Source organism: Rhinolophus sinicus, linkage group LG07, assembly GCF_036562045.2.
Source record: "Rhinolophus sinicus isolate RSC01 linkage group LG07, ASM3656204v1, whole genome shotgun sequence".
Classification (NCBI taxonomy): Eukaryota; Metazoa; Chordata; class Mammalia; order Chiroptera; family Rhinolophidae; genus Rhinolophus; species Rhinolophus sinicus.
In genome coordinates, this window is record NC_133757.1 from 71,384,296 (window position 1) to 71,401,732 (window position 17,437).

At 51.8% G+C, this 17,437-nt stretch overlaps 1 protein-coding gene across 1 annotated transcript; it reads right to left on the reverse strand.

The window, feature by feature from the left end:
• Positions 1–3,604: 3,604 nt before the first annotated feature.
• On the reverse strand, positions 3,605–10,410 carry ZNRF4 (zinc and ring finger 4). Its single transcript, XM_074338704.1, is given in 3 exon segments — positions 3,605–4,702; positions 4,704–4,805; positions 10,297–10,410. Coding segments are annotated over 3 exon segments (1,314 nt in total).
• Positions 10,411–17,437: the final 7,027 nt, after the last annotated feature.

A 17,437-nucleotide genomic window follows, 5' to 3' on the forward strand; every position in this document is an offset into this window, starting at 1 on the left:
AGTTTCTTCCTCTGGAATATGGGAGTGTGCCCAGGAACCTGGTTCAGGATGCTAGGAGTTAGCGCAGGGCACCTGGCAGCCCATCTGTGCTCCGCAGCCATGCGGGCAGCTACTATTGTCTGAGTCCATTCTCATCACTGAGGTGAGCCGCCCCTTCTCTGAGCCTCAGTGTCCCCATTTGGCCACACTGCCCCTTAGACCACACAGACAGGGCACTGCCTGGATGGGTGGGAGGAGGCCTCCACTGGTGTTTACCTAGAGCGGCCGCCAAGTGGGACCGATGGGGCTGGCATAGGCTGGCCTCGCTAAGCTGGCAGTCCTTGGCATTGCCCAGCTTTCCTGCAGGTGTCTGGAGAAGAGCCCAGTTCTGGCTGTTGGGGACCTGAAGAGGCTGGGATGAAGCTGAGCCCCTTCTTAGAGGGAGCAGTTCCTGATTTGGGGGCAAGGACTCTATGCATACTTATTAAGCACCCACTGGATGCCAGACCAGGCTGCTTGGGGCCTTTGCCCATGTTGTTCCAGGGGCCAGGATCACTGTTCCTTTTCACAGAGCTGATCCCTGCTCTTTCTGCTTCCACTCTATAAGACACCGCTTCCAGAAAGCCTCCCAGATTCTCTGGGTCGGGTCAGGCACCTCCATTTGTGTTAACACAGTGTCTGACTTTTTCCCATCACTGTTCTGATCACCCAATATCATAGCTGGGCTGTGGGCAGGTCACTTGGTCAATCGAAAAATACTGACAGAGTGCTTAGTAGGTGTCAGGTACTGTGCATGACCCTCCAAGCTTAGGGAACCCTGCAGGGCAGCTGCTGTTGCTGTACCCTATTTACAGATGGGGAAACTGAAGCTCGGAGAGGTTTAGTAGTGGAAAGAAGTCAGATGGTCTGGGGCCTGGAGCATAGTAGAGCCCTAGTAAGAGCTGCTTTCGTTGCTAGTGACAGTGAGCTCAGTCCCTCGCCTGGCAGTTTGGTTATGAGAAAGTTCATCTGTCTGGGGAACCAGGATGTCCCTGCTTCCCTGTGGCGCCTGTGACCTTCAAGGAGTCTAAATGGCAAGTAATTCTGGCCATGCCTAACTCCTTTTTCATAATAATGGAATCCCCGGTTTTCAGTTGGACCTTTGGCCACTCAGAATAAAAACTACATTTCCCAGCATCCTTTCAGGAAGTGTGACACATGACTAAGTTCTGACAGATAGGCTATGAGCAGAAGTGGTATGTGGAATTTCTGGGAAGTGTCCTTAATAGAAGAGGGTGAGCCCTTCCTCACCCCTTCTTCCTCACTGACTGGAATGCAGATGTGAGGGCTGGAGCTCAAGCAGCTGAATTGTCCCATGAGGAGGAGGCCACTTGCTGAGGATGTGGAGCAATAAGAGAAGGAGATTGGACTATGAACACCATGGAGACTCCATGCCATCCCTGAACTGGCTACTCATGTTCATCAGCAAATAAGTCCTATGTGCTTACGCTACTCTGGTGGGTCTGCCCCCACCACACACACAAGCCACAACAGAGGCCCACCCTTTGCCATCATCAATCCAGGAAGGGAAAATCTCCTGAAACACCTTGGAAGTTCTCAGCTATGTCGTGAAGCACAGACAGCAAAGCCCAAGTGAAAAACATTTCCACGTGTATAAACCAGGAAACCTACCTAAATGCAAACATGCGCTCGTGGACCCACCAAGACCAGACTGCCAGGTCCAAATCCCATTACTGCACTTACTGTGTGATCCCAAGCAAGTGACTGGGCCTCAGTTGCCTCGTTTGTAAAACAGAGACCTGGAAGTGTTCTAACAGGGACTTTGAGCTACTTAAAACCCTCCAATGGTTTTACTCAGCACATCAGAATAAAAACCGAATTCCTTACAAAGCTTTACAAGTCCCTGCACAACCTACCCTCACGTCCCTCCCCCCCTCGCTCACTCTGCTCCAGCCACACGGGCCTCCTAGCTGTTCTTCCCACACAGCAGGCACAGTCCTACCTCAGGGCCTTTGCACATGCAGTGCCATCTACCTGGAACACTCTTCCTGCACGCTCACCTCCTTCTCACCATTGCAGTCTCAGATCCATGACTTCCCTGATCATGCTTGCCACATGGCCAAGCAAGAGCCCGTCACTCATTACCCAGAAGACCCCTTCATATGGCCCAAATCTTCTAAAGGAAGGGGGTGGAGTATAGGTGGGGCAGGCATTCTGGGGTCCGAAGAAGCACCTTATCTGATCGCCATAAAATTAAAACACATCTGAGCTGGTCTCTGAATCCAAGTACAAATTCCCAGGAAATATAAGGGACTGAGGAACATGTTAAATGACACCACAGGGACACCCAATCGACAAAACCTACAGCAGGGACGTCTCTGCAGCATGAATGACCCAGTTCTTCAGCAAATAAAGTGTAAGGCAAAATTAAAAGTGCGAGATAGAGGGAAAAGCTCTCAATTAAGAGAGTTAGGAGACCATCAACGACTCGAGACTTTATCTGGATCCTGATTCAGACAACCCAAAGAAATGTACACCATCAATATTCACATTTCCAGGTGTCCTCCTGAAGGTATTTGATGCTATGAAGGAATTGTTATTTTGAACACGATACTGAAATTTGTGGGGTTGTTTTTTAAGAGGTGTTATCTTGAAGAGCAGGGTCTCTCCCCTCGGCACTGTGGACTTTGGGGCCACTCTCAGATCTTTCTCTGTGAGTGGTGGTCCTGGGCCTTGAGCAGCAGCCCTGGCCCTACCCACAAGAAACTAATAGCACCTCCCAGTGGTGACTACCAAAAATGTCCCCAGACACTGTCAAGTGTCCTCTGGGGACAAAATCCCCACCCCAGTTGAGAACTACTGCGTTAGTGACACAAACGGAAATATTTACAGATGAAAAAAATCTTGGATTTACATCAAAATACTGGGTGGGGGGGCGGGGAATAAGTCGAAATGGAGAAGATACAGGAGGAAATAATTGTTGAATCTGAGTAATGGGTACATGTGAGGGGTCATTATTCTATTCTCTCTACTTGGGGTGTGTTTGACATTTTCCAGTATAAAAAGTTGGAATGATGGGGGAAATTCAAATCAAATCTGGAGTTTAGTTCATCATAAGATACCCACGTTGCTTTCTTGATTGTGACAAACACGCTGTGCTTATGGAAGACGTGAACATCAGGGCAAGTTGAGTACATGAGAACTCTCTAGAACCTTTGCCACTTTTCTGAAAATCTAAAATGATCCCAAAGTAAAAAGTTTATTTTTTTTTAAAAAGGTTAAATGAATAATGAATAAACATATACGGGATCAGGAGCCCCTGTGCTCAGGATTAGAATGAAGGCATGGGGACCCCTTCACAGAGCCACCTCTGGCAGGATGACCAGAGCGACCTTCAATGCTCCCTCCCACCCCATAAATTCTCAGTCACCCAAAGACACTGGGAGCCAGCCTTTTGGGCTAATCTGGGATTTGTCACACAGGTGGCATGAGAGGCCAGAGGCCGTGTGGCCCCAGAGCAGCCAGGGCACGAATCCGCTTTCAAACCCACTTTATTCTCTCCAGACTAGAAACATGCATTTCCTCCCTCCCCATCCCGATCTTCGCTAGCCGGGAGCTGTGGGCCTCAGAATGGGTCTGGGCGCCTCTCTGAGGACGCCATGGCCTCGGCCACTCGCACGGAGGTGGCACTGCAGCAGCGGTGTGAACTGGCTTGGGCCAGCAGCTCCAGCCTCCGGGAGCGCAGCCGGGCCTGGATGGCCCAGATGGGGGGCCGGTGTCCAGGCAGAGAGGGGTCCTCGTCGCCAAAACTGTGGACGGTGGAGTCGGAGCTGTCTTCTGTGCCTGCCACCGACTGCTTGCACACGGGGCAGGAGCGCTGGGCGGCCCGGGAGAACCAGGGATCAATGCACTTGCAGTGGTAGGTGTGGGAGCAGGGCAGGATCTTGAGCTGCTCACCCTCCTCATACTCGTCCAGGCAGATGGCGCACGAGTCATTAAGCCGCGTGAAGGTGCGGACCTGGGCCTTCTGACAGGCTGGCATCTTGACCGCTGCTGGCTTGCGGGTCCACCAGGCCCAGACCCAGTTCCACAGGCTGCGCAGGATGAAGAAAGTGGACATGAGAAGGGTGAGGGTGCGGCCCAGCACCCAGGCGATGGCCAGCACGGGGTGGCAGTCCAGGTCGGGGCACGGCGGGTAGTCGGGCAGCAGGAGGACTTGAGCTGACTTGTGGCAACCCATGATGACTCGTAGGTCCTGTGAGGTGGCCTCGCCCACGAACACCGAGGGGATGACAATCTGGCGCCGCAGGTCCTCATAGACGTGGGCCATGCGCACGAGGTCGTCCGAGCGGACATTGTGCACGATGGCGGCCTCGAAGCCGGCCCGCTGGGCATGCAGCACCTTCAGATCAAACGTGCAGTCGTAGCGACGGATCAGCACAATGGCGCCCAGGGAGCCATTGCCTGCCGGCTGCGGGCCCTCAATGGGGTGGCACGCATTGGCCGGCCTGGCCTCCATCAGGTAGCCCCGCACACCCTCGCGGGCCAGGGGCACCCCAAACATGGCAGGCAGATCCGCGAAGTCCACTGTGCTCAAGTTGCCATCCAGCACGGTCCGCACCACCGCCTGCGAGGGGCCCAGCAGAGCCAACAGGATCAGCAAGGCCTGGACTGCCGCCAGGGCCGGCTGCTGCCACCCCACGGCCACACCCCTCTTCATCCTGCTGTGCTGTGGCCCTAGGTCCCGCTGAGAACGGCAGACGGGAGGCCTTCGGGCATGTCCAGGGCCTCTCAGGAGCCCGTGGCCAGGATGGAACGGAAGTGAGCTTGAATGGGGGGCTCAGAGGCAGGTAAGCAGAGTGGCTGAGACCTGGGTGGCCTCAGGCGGAAACTGCTCCTGGTGGCAGCCACCTTTGCATTGTCTTTGAAGGCTGGTCTCAGGAGAAACTGACCTACCCAGGCAGCCTTCCTGGCAGATGACACCGAGGCCAGGAGCCCTCCGGGTTCTAGATGCTCCGGCCTCTGTGACATCGTCCTGCTACATCCTGTCCCCAAGAGCTCCCAGCTGCCTGGGCCTATGGCCAAGGCAGAATTCCTGGGTCTCTGACCTGGGGGCCTGGGCAACCTCGGACAAAACTTCTGGGAGTCTCAGAGCTTCCCCAACTCCTGGACTTTACGAGTATGAGGCCTTATGTGGGTGAGGGGCCCCCAATCGCTGGGATCCAGCACGCACACTCACACTACAAGCATCAACTCCCTGCACCTTCCAGATACCCAACGAGGAAGATGCAACGTTACCCCCTTCTGAGGTTCCTAGAAGGACCCAGACTTGTTCAGGGCACCCTTTCCGCATGAGGTCAGTTCTTAAAACCCACATTCCAAACCTCCTCCCTCTCTCTGCTGCAGCCCCATAGGCCTCCTCCCTGTTTCCCCAACATGCCAGGCATGGTCCTGCCCCAGGCCCTTTGCACAGGCTATTTCCTCTGTTTACAATGCCCTTTCTCCCTGTGGCTGACTCTCATGACTCAGGTCTGAGTTCATATGTCCTCAGAGTCTAATTGGACTTCATCTGAGGGGAGGGAGAAGGTCAGGGTGGGGCTGGCAGGGGTGGGTGGTCAAAAGTCCTCACTGCCCGGTAGGCCTCCTGCACCAGCTTTATTCTCTTACTTCAGAGTTTTGTCTCCAACTGTCCCCCATTCCTCAGCCAGAGCTCCTGGCATCAGTCCCACATCCTCCCACTCCTCATCCCCAAACTTTCCCACCATGAGTCTGCCTCCTACCCAGCTAGGCAGCCTGCTCAAGTCTCAGTTCCTGGCTCATCCATTGCCAGGTTGTGTGACGCCAGGTAAATCACTTAACCTCTCTGGACCCCCAGCTTTCAGACCTGTAAAATGGGCATAATGATGAGGAACCTATCTTGTAGAACTGGTGGTGTGAGAATTACATGAGATAAAAGACAACTAGTGCTCAGCATAGGGTCTGACTTTGTCATTCTCCCGGAGCAGACCTGCCTCCAGTTTGCAACCCTTCCAGGTCATCACCACATGGCAATCAGGGATTTTTCTAAAATCTCAATTCTGTGGTCTCTGCAATGCTCCGGTCTCTCCCATGGCCCCCCACTGCCCTCCAGAGAAAGTCCACCTTCCCCTCTGTGGCCTACAAGCACCCCCATGGTCGACCCCTGTCGATCTCACAAACCTGAATGCTTTTCAATGTTCCAAACGCATCATGATTTGTCGACCTCTAGAACTTTGCAAATGTTCCCTCTGCCGGGAACAGAATTCTCTCTTCTCAACTGCATTGTGCTAAGTTGACTATTCTTTAGGTTTTTCTCTGTTGGTCTAATAGCTCCCACAGCGGTCCTCAGCCAGTGACAGAGAAGACACAGAGACACACAGGGAAAAGGCCATGTGAAAACAGAGGCAGAGATTGGAAAGGTGCTTCTAAAAGCCAAGGGATAAGAAGCGTTGCCGGCCACCATCAGAAACCAGGAGAGAGACAAGGAACAGATTCTCCTCTGAGCTCCCAAGAAGGAGCCAACCCTGCCAACACCTTGATTTTGGACTTTCAGCATCCAGAACTGTGAAAGACTAAATTTCTGTGGTTTTAAGCCCCCCAGCTTGTGGTAGTTTGTTCTGGCAAATGTAGGAAATGAACACACACTGGAATCCTTATCCCAGGGTCTATGTCTGGGTGAGGCCAGCCAACGGCAAAGTGTCACCACACTGACACTGGAGGGTAAATAAGGAGGAATCTGGTGTAAGGGGCCAGAGAATAACATGCCAGAAATGTGAATGGCACGTGAAAAGGTCCTGAGGTTAGCAAGAGATAGAGCTAGAAATAGGGCTAGAGATGGAGGGAGGGAGGGAAGGAGGGAAGAATGACTGAAAACAGCAGCCATTCAGAGTAGCCAGGAAGACGGTCTTACTCAAGGATGGGAGAGAGTTGGGGAAGGGTAGGCAGGGCCAGACCAGAACCTTGAACACCAGTGGCCTTGGGGTTTACACAAGAATGATGGGAGCCATAGAAAAGTTTAAAACAGAGGCAGGACATGGTTGGATTGTGTTTCCCACCACCGCTCTATGTATTTCTTCATAGTTTGGATTTTTTCCAAGGGGAACAAATGCACTTATTACTCCTGAAATGAAGAGATTTGTGTTTCTGAAAGAGCCCTGAGGTTGCTGGGTGGAGCGTGGGTTGGAGAGAGAGAGGCCAGGAAGCCAAGGAGGCAGCCAGAGAATCAGGGAAGGGACTGGGGAGTGGGACAGAGGGGAGGGAATAGAGAGAGACTGAGAGGGGATGACGGCCCTGCATGAGTGGGTGGGTGTGGAGGAGAAGAGAGAGCGTGGACATAGTGATGTCTCTTCCTCTCAATTCTCTTCCCCTGGGGATTCTTTCCTAAAAGTCTTATTTGGTGCGACCATCTTCAATGCCTTTCAGGCAGTTGCTAATTCCCGTAGGAGAGAGGTTCTTGGCCCCACTAGAATTTTAAAACATCATTTTGTTTTCTGTGTCTTTGTTTTTTGTGAGCCCCATCTCTCTGTGGCAAGAGACATGGGTTTTTTTATTTATGACTCTCACAAAGTTTCCTTTTAAAGAAAGACAATAGGTGAGTTGATCTTTAAGGACTATTTGGTAAGTAAAGGAACAAATGGGTGATGATAGGGATAAAGATTGAGAAAGAGTTCTCCAAAGATGGGAAGTTGATAAATAGGGCGTAACCCCTCCTCAGGCTGCTGTAACCAAGTACCATAAACTGGGTGGCTGAAAACAGAAATTTATTGTCGTGTAATTCTAGAGGCCAAAAGTCCAAGACCAAGGTGTTGGCAGGGTGGTATTCCCTCTGCTGCCCACATGCAGGGCAGTCTGGGTGTGCCGGATAATTAACATCCCTGGGGGTGGCCCAGAACCAGTGACTCAAGTGAGACAACTGGGGTACACATCCCTCATCATCTCCTAGAAGTCCCCAGCATGTTGAACTCCAGCTGCCACCTTGATAACTTGCTTGACAATGCTTCCTTCACCAAATACCTTCCCTTTCCTGTCTCCCTTCCCCCACTCCCTTCCCAGTGTTTTCTGAGATCACTTCCAAAATAAATAACTTGCATTCAAATCCTTGTCTCGGGAGTCTGCTTCTGGGGAACCCAAACTAAGATGCTGCCTGAGAACAAAAGAACGCGTATACTTGCCTGCACATGGGCGGGTATGCAGTTTACATACATACCCAACAGCAGAAAACAGAGTGGCTAGACCCGGGTCCTAAACACATCATTTGAGCACCTCAATCCAGCTGAGCCTGAAGGCCCCACAACACCTGTACCCTGTGATATGAACCAATATATTCCTTTTTTGCCTACTATCCTCACACGACTATCTCACAGGGAATGGTAAGCCTTCCAGAATCTCACAGAAGAGACATTGGTACAATTATAAGTTTGATTTTCTTTTTCTGCTCCACGCCCATCTCCCTCCCGAAATGTTTCTAGTAGGGACCTCCCTCAGTGATACCCAGAGAAGATAGAGCAGAGACGTCTGCCTCCTCCGACTGTTAGATATAAAACACATATCAGATGGGGTGATGGGATGTGCCTTGTGTTTGCTGCAATTTTCCTGGAAGTTAGTCATATCGACTTCCTTCCCTGGCTGCATCTCCTGCGAATTTGAATGATATACTTGCCTGCACATGGGTGGGTATGCAGTACACATACATACCCAACAGAACTGTGATTCAGAGCAGTGTGGCCTGGGGGGCTGGGGTGGGAGGAGGACTGGGAGGCTGCGAGGGTCTGTAACAAACCCAGTGACCCATCACCAGCAGGCTGACCTGGGCCGTTCTGTCTCTCTGTCTGTCCCTCCTTCTCTACCTTTCCCTTTCTCTGTCACTGTCTCTTTTTGTCTTTACCTCTTTTGTTTCAGCCTCTGCCTCTGTTCCTTTCTCTAACTTTCTGCCTCAGTCTTTCCATGTCTCTGTCTCAATATGTTTGTTGCTAACTCTGTTGTGAGTCTGTCTTGTGTATTCTTTTTCTGTATTTATATGACTCTGTTCCCTGTCTGCGTGTATTCCTGTGCCTGTGTCTCCAGATCTATCTTTATCAGCTTGAAGGTCAAAGGCATAACTCTGTGGACCCAGACGAGACCGGAGTGGTGCAAAGGGAGCGGGGTTTAAGGTCCTATATGGCCCTTACTTCCTGCCTGAGTATGTCCCTTCCCCTCTCAGCATCTCAGCTTCCCCATTTGTAAAACACTTTCTGAACACAAATACTCATGGACCCTCCCCATCACCCTTTGAGCTTGGGACTGTGCCTTTCCCCATTTCTCCCAGGAGGAAGCCGGCATGCAGAGAGGGGACAATCCCTACCCAAGTGCAACTGTTAAGAAGAGGCTGGGCCACTTTCCCTGCCCCAGGCTTTTCCCCCACCCCCATTGGTTTTGCCCCAGCCTGGCCCCCACTGGGGCAGTTATCCGGCTACAAACGAACAGGCCTGCTGTCTGAGGTCAGACTGCTTCATTTGTCTTCCCACCTTTTCTGCTCCAAGGTCCCAGGTTTTATGCGGGGATAATTAAACGTACAGGGACAGAAAACACTGCAGGAGAGAGGGCTCTGTCTGCACAGGACGATGTGCTAGCCCCTGACCTTACAGAGATTATGTTTTAGCTCAGCGAAGGGGAGACAGCCAATAAACAAATTAAATAAATGAAGAAACCAGCCCTCAAACAAAATAACTTCGGAATGTGAAGTGCTGTGAAGAAAATTAAGCTGGTGCTGTGAGAGGGGCAGCCATCATTAGGGTGCTCAAGGGAGGTCTCCCCAAGGCAGGGACATTTGAATGGAAGCCTGAAGTGGGGGAAGATCTTTCTTTCTAGAACACACCTCATTCTTGGGGTGCCACCAGAGCATCTGAGATTTGTTGACTGGTGTCATTTCATTTCTTTGTTCATCAATATTTGCTAAGTACCTACTGTGTGCCAGGCCCCCGGCTGGACACTGGGGACCCAGAAGTGTCCAAGACAAACCCAGTCTCCATTCTCAGGGTCTCTGTGCAGGGGAGGACCGAAACAAGTGAACAAGAATATTTCCAATAGCCACGAGTCCCATGAGGGAAGCAAGGCAGTAAGGAGACAAGATAAAGTGTGTGAGAAACAAGATCAATAGAAGAATGCCAGAATCCGTGGGCGAGCGTTTCAGGAGAAACAGAATATGTGTACCGTGTCAAAGCAATTTTCTCAAGATAGTTACTCATTTGAAAAGTAGGAAGGTAACTTCCCAGGGCAGACTCTGGCAGACACTCATAATCACGGGATTTAGGTGAGCATTACCCAGATGAGACACGGCACCTCTAGCATCGCCTGATACCCCGCACTGAGGCGGACCAACAGGGGTGCCTGTAGGACCCGGCGGAACCGTACAACCCGGGTGGAATCGTGAGCCATTGTCAGACAGACCTGAGTTTGGGGGCAGTCCACAGAATCCCTGGCCGGTGCCCCTCAGAATGCCCAGGCCAGGGAAGATAAGGAAAGGCTGAGGAGCCGTCCCAGAGCGGAGGACGCGAGGGGGATGTAACAACGAAGGGCAGTGAGTGCTCCTGGAAGGGGTCCTGGACCAGGAAGAGGACATTCATGGAAAACCTGCTGAAACTTGAAAATGAGGTCAGTAGGTTAATGAGGAACGCTGTACCCGTATGAATTTCCTGGTTGTGAGCCTCGTACCAGGCCAAATAAAATGGTGACATTAGAGAACGCTGGGTGCTGGGTGCACAGGAACCTGCAACTGGTGTTTCTGCCGCTCTTCTGTAAGTCTAACCTTATTTCAAAACAAACAGTTAGAAAAAAGAACAGGGAGCCTTAACTATTTGAAAGGAGGAGGAGAGGGAAGGAGGGGAGAGACAGGAGGAGGGGTGGGAGGAGGGGGAGGAGGAGGAGGAAGGACAAAGCCTGAGGAAGACACAATGGCCGGCATAGAGGGTGATCAGGGAAGTCCTGTGTGCGTGGGTTGGCATTTAGACAGAGACTTGAAGGGTGAGGAGGAGTTGGCAGAAGGAGACTGGTGGGGGAAGCCCAGAGTGCTGGGGCGGAACAGCACGGCCACACGTGGCTGGTGTGTTTGACGATGAGCAAGAGAACGCCATGGCTGGCGTGGATGGCAGGGCATGAAGAGGGAACCGGCTGCACTACGGAGGGTCTTGTAGATCACGGTGAACAGTCTGCATTTTCCTGGAAGTGAAACGCAGGGCCTAGCCCATCTGGGGTTCCCTCAAGGAGCCCATAAGACAAGGATTTGGGTACCAGTAGAGTATGTGGGAGGTGATCCCAGGACTTGCCAGGGAGAGGGAGTGGGTAAGAGAGGGAAGGGAAGGGGCCAACATGGGGTGCATTCGTGAGCAGGTGACTGTGGTGGGCAAATGGGGCTCAGTCCCCTGGGGGACTGTTAGGAGGCATAAACTTCAGAGATGTCCCACTTCAGGGACGAGGGAGCTGGGGTATTTACGCACCAGCTCCTGCCAGCCATTGCTTGGGAATAGCATCAATTCTGTGACAAATCTAGCCTGCCCTGGGTGCGAGCAGAGCAGGCTCAGGCAGAGTCAGATCTGGGATGCCAGCACAGGGACATGGTGAGGGCCCAGGGGTCTGGGTGGGCCACTGATGGCATCAGCCACAGAGCCTGCAGAGCTGCACTGACCCATACGGCAGCCCCTAGCTACGTGTGTTTATTGAAATTCACTAAAATGAACTTTTAAAGAAATGCAGTTCCTCACTCACACTTGCCATAGTTCAAGTGCTCCGTAGGCACGTGGGGTGACCATGTTGGGCGGCACAGGTCTGGAACATTCCCACCAGGACAGAAAGTTCTATTGCACTGGAGGATTTGAAACAAGGGAGTATCAAACACAACCCAATTGAGGCTATAGGAAAATCCCTCTGGCTATTGGGAAAAAACAGCCAGTTGGGGTTGAGGGACAAACCGGGAGCCCTGGGAGGGGGCAGGGACAAGCATCCAGGCTGGAGGTGACAGAGGGTCAGACCAGTGCAGCAGCAGTCTTGGGGTGGAGCAAAGCTGTTTGGAAGTAGCGTTGCCAAGGAGTCTTGACCCCTGGAGGTGAGAGGAGGAAGAGGAGGTGAGATCCAGACCGTGCAGTGAGGTGGGATGGCCGTCCCCAAGATAGGGACCCAGGAAGAGAAAGCAATTCAGGGGCAGATGCTGAGCTTTGTCTGGCCCCCGCTGGGTCTGAGGGGTCAGGGAGAAATCCAGGGGGACGCCCAGTTGGCAGCTGGACGCTAACGGCAGAGGCCTGGGCAGACGTAGGAATCGGGACCCATGGGGCATTTTGGCCACAGGCCCAGCTGGCAACCACTGGGCTGTGATGTAACTTGTCAGGCGGAAGCAGAGCCGCGTCCCCAGGCTCAAAGGCACAGCTTGCCTAAATGCTAACAAGTTTTGCCTCCAAATGGTGGCGGGGTATGCGCGTGTGTATGTGTGTGTTTAATTCTGGAATGAATTTAATTCTAATTCTGCCGACTTTGGGGATGGGAAACAGCTGTCTTAATGAGTTAAACAGTGGGTTTAAAATAGCAAGCATCTGTTCGCCGTCTGAGCCAGCACCCTCCGAGGCCACTCTGAGACTCGGGGCTCACAGTTCCAGGGACCCTGGCTGTGGCTCTGGGGATAGAACAGAACATGGGGCTGACAGGTCCAAGGTACAGGTTCAAAACTGCCCTGCCATCGGGCAAGTTACCTTCCTCCTGGGCTTTCTGCTGCTTCATCTGTAGAAATGGGCTGTTTACTCATCTGAGCTGTACCCTGTGCTGGGACCAGGAGCACAGCTGTGGGTGGCTCAGGCTGGTCCCATGAGGATGACAGACCATAAACATATACCCCTGGTCCTCAGAGGCATCCTGGCCGAGTAGCCTGAGTTGCTCTGTGTCTGTTTCCTCATCTGTAAATGGAGCTAATGACAGCATCTAATGCACAAAGTGGTACAAATGTTTCGATGAGTTCACACATGTGATGTGCATGCTTAGAGTGGTGCTGGGCAGACAGCAAGTGCTATGCAAATGTGTAGTGGATCTTTTAAAGAATAAATAAATATAGAATAGAATCATAAAGAGCAAAAAGGGCTGGGGAGAGGAAGTAACAGGATGATGGGTGCCGCTGAAGGAACTGGGGGGCGTTGATTTGGGTGGGGAAATCAGGGGGACTTCCATGAGGAGGTGACCTTTGAGCTGAGACCTGAAGGAGTAAGAGGAGCCACCCACGTGCAAGGCAGGACTTGCATGTTCCAGGCAGAGGGAATAGCAAGTGCAAAGCTCTGTGGCAGGAACATGTTTAGATATTTCACAAATGTCAACAAGGCAGTGTGGCTGGAACACATAATGTAGGTTGCATTATGGGGTTTAAGCTTGATCCTAAAGGCACTAGGGAGCCACTGCAGGTTTCAAGTGGGGGAGGACTGAGATCTGATTTGCAGTCAGATTACAGCTCACACCTTGAGTTTTGCATGCATTTATTGAGCACCTACTGGACACCAGACCCCCAGGGGATGATACCATACAAAATCAGAATTGCTCTCAGCCAAGTTGGGAAACAGTGAGACACTGAATGTGCCCACAGACTCCCATCCCAGCTCTGCGTAATGCAATCCATGGGAAGTGCCCTGGGCGCAGAGAACCCTGGGTTCAAGTCCCAGCTCTGCCACTTCCCAGCCACATGGCCTAGCCTCAGTTTCCCTTTCTTGTCACTGAGTAGTCTCATGGATGGAACAAGGTGATCTATGCCCAGCTGTCACCACGTTTCAAATGCTTAGCCCTCGTGCCTTAAAAAGTGAGACTCATACCCACCATACGACCCAGCAATTCCATTCCTAAGACTACCCACGAAAAACAGGAGCGCATTTCCACACAGACTGGTCCCCACATGTTCAGAGTAGCTTTATCAGTAATAGCCCCAAACTGGAAACCATCCTGTTGTCCACCCACAGGGGAACAGATAAACACACAGGGATCCATGCAAACCATGGAACATTCTTCAGCCATAAAAAGGAACACAGTATGGAGACACACAACAATGCAGATGAACCTCAGAGACATTTCACTGAGCCAAAGAAGCCAGACACAAAAACACACACACTGGGTGACACCTAGAAAATGCAAACGATTCAGAGCAGACAGAAAGCAGATCAGTGATTGTTATAATACAAAGAAACCCAAGGGAACTTTTGGGGGCAATGGGTGTGTTCACTGACCTGCTAGTTTTACAGGTGTGCCTGTGTGTGTGTGTCCATGCACCCACAAAATGCACCCAACTGCACATCTTAAATATTTGCAGCCTACTGTATGCCAGCTATACCTCAATAAAGCTATAAATACAAAATGAAATAACCCAAAGAAAACCACTTAGCAGGGGGCAGGGGGACCAGCTGGGTTGGGGACTTCATGGCCTTCATGGGGGTGGGGGACAGGCATGGGGGGATGGGGTTAGGACTTCCTGAGGCCAGAGCTTGCCCTGCAAATCCTCCTCCTCCCCACCCTCTGCCCACCCCCACCCCGGGAAATAAGCCTGGCCATGGGAAGTCATTTCTTAACGTTCTGCTTTCCACCAACGAGACACAAGATTAATCACAGCCATAAACACACTGGGCGCCACCTAAATATTTCATAGATCTGTGCGTGCGCTCACACACGCGCACACAAAACCGGCGGGCTGGTCGCTGAGTTTTTTTCTGTATTTTGCTTGTCTTTAAAGGAGGCTGCAGGTGGACAAATGGAGAGGTCCCCTCCCTTCCTCTCTGCCCTCCCTCCTCTCCTGTCTTTTTTTCATTCCTTCCCCTGCCAGAGGGATCTCAAGGACAAGGCTGGGGACAGGGAAAGCCTTTGGCTCCAGGTTCAAGGAAGGGATCCGTTTCCCTGGCTGCCTCTTTGCAAGGTGGCAGCTGTGCTGGGCGAGTGTAGGGAGTCGCATGGAGTCTGGGCCATGACCTTACTCTTGGGGACAACTGGAGGGCCCCGTGTCATTATGGAAAGTGGCCAAGAGGCCCCTCCCCCTACCCAAAGGCTCAATCAACACTCATTTACTTATTTGACAGGTGTTTCCTGGGGCTGCAGAGTGTGGCAGTTTAGAATGCAGACTTCGCATCAGAGAGAGCAGGGTCCAATTCAGCCTCCACAACTTTTTGGCTGTGTGACCATGGGGTGACTGCTTTCACCTCTCTGGGCCTCAGTTTCCGCATCTTGCAGATGGGATAATAATAGTATCCTATGTTGCAGGGCTACTGTGCAAAGCCTAAATTAGATCTAAAATCCTTACAAAGTTTTCAATGTGAGCCCAGGTATACAGTAGGTGCTCAATCAATGTAATTATCATGACAGGGTTATTGTTACAATTCACCAAGCTCTGGGCCCTGTCCTGGGAGCTAGGGATAGAGCAGTGAAGGAGATGGATGGTTACCTGCCTCTCATACTCAGACCTTATTTCTTCTTTCACCCTTGCACTTTATATATGGAGGTTCAAAGTCTCAGAAAGGTTTGGTCAGGAAATCATACAGGATATGGCTGAAGGAACTCAGAGACTCCTCAATGACTCAAGACCTCTTCGTTTTACTGATGGGGAAACTGAGGTTCAGAAAGGGGCAGGGAGAGCTCTTAGTCCTTCACCTTGGAGCCTAGCCCTGAGTCTCAAGAGGGACCTCAGAAATTACCAGTCACGTTCCCGCCTGTCCTTGGCTCTGCAGCTGTGGGAGCCGCCTGCCTGCAATTTACCAAATGTGACAGTGTCTTGGCCCCGATGGTAGTCTGAGCCAGTGGCAGCTGCAGGGCTGTCACCTCCCACGCTGGGTCTGAGTGATGGACTGAGGGAGCGAGACTCAGGCACTTACTGGATGCAGGAGCCCAGTTGGCCTACCACTTCTGCAGACTTGGGGGTGCAGCTCAAGACTCTCAACAACCCCAAGAATAGATGGATCAGGACCCCATTAGACAGATACGGAAACTGAGACTCTGAGATGGAGTGCAAGTCACCCTGGGTCACAGAGATACTCATGGGAATCCCTCCTGTTGCCAGGCCCAGGGCTGAGGGGCTGCAGACCATCAGTGACTGAGACAGACCCGGGCTCTGGCCTCTCAGGGCTCATGTCCAGTGGGGAGAACAGACAATCAACACTCTAAATACTGTGCAGTATGTTGAGTAATAAGTGCTACAGGGACAAAGGATGTAGGGAAGGGGAAACAGGGTGGCAGAGGTGGAGAAGGGTAAAAATTATAAATGGGGGGGAGGTCTCACTGAGGGAGTGAAATCTGAACAGACACTTGGAGGAGGTGAGGGAGAGAGATAAGTGAGTATCTGGAGGACAGGTTTTCCAGGCAAAGGGAACAGCATGTGCAAAGGCCCTGGGCCCAACCAGGCCTGATGTGTTGGAGGAATAGCAAGGAGGCCCGTGTGGCTGGAGCAGAGTGAGAGCCAAGTGGGAGGAGGTAAGGGCAGGGCGGGGACAGGGGCAGGTCATTCAGGGCCGTGTGGGCCCCAGAGGGTGGTGGTGGGCTTTTACCCTGCTGGAGATGCTGTGGGTAGAGGAGGGACCTGACTCAGGTGCTCACAGGCGCCCTCTAGTGGTTGCTGCGGCAGGACCGACTGTGGGAAGAGGACTGGAGCCATGCCCGGCAGTTATAATCAAGGACAGTGGAGAGGGTGGGGCAGATTGAGCATAGGTGGTCTGGGAGGCATATCTAAAGAGGCCAGTGAGAAGCAGCTGTGAGAAGATCTAAGGTAAGAAAGGGCGTTCTAGGAAGCAGGCACAGCCAGTGCAAAGGTCCTGAGGCAGGAATAAACCTGGCCTGTGTGAAGAACAGCACAGAGATAGTGAGATGGGGAGGAAGATGTGAGAGAAAGATGCAGATTCTGGACCACACAGAGCCCTGTGGGCAGCACTAACAAGTTTTAGTTTAAGGCAATGGGGAGCCATGGAAGAGCTTTGAGCAGGGGAGGGCCACAATAGGATGGATGGTAGAATAATATCCCCCAAAAGATGTCCTCATCCTAATTCTACAACCTGTGAATAGGGTACCTTACATAGTGTAATGGGGTAAACTGTGTCCTCCCAAATTCATGCCCACCCAGAACCCCAGAATGTGACCTTCTTTGGAAATAGGGTCTTTGCAGATGTAATTAAAGATCTCAGATGGAATCATCCTGGATCAGGGGTGGGCCCTACATTCAGTGACTGGTGTCCATGTAAAAAGAGGACAGCACGCACGGAGAAGATGGCCACCTAAAGGTACAGAGATTGGAGTGATGCTGCCACAAGCTAAGCAAAGCATGGACCACTAGAAGCTGATAGTGGTTATGTATCCTTAACCACAATAAAAAATATTTTTAAATTTAAAAAGGTAACATTTGAGAGACCTGGGTTTCCTTTAGGGGTGAAAATGTTTTGGAACTACAGAACAGTGGTACAACACTGGGAACGTAGGA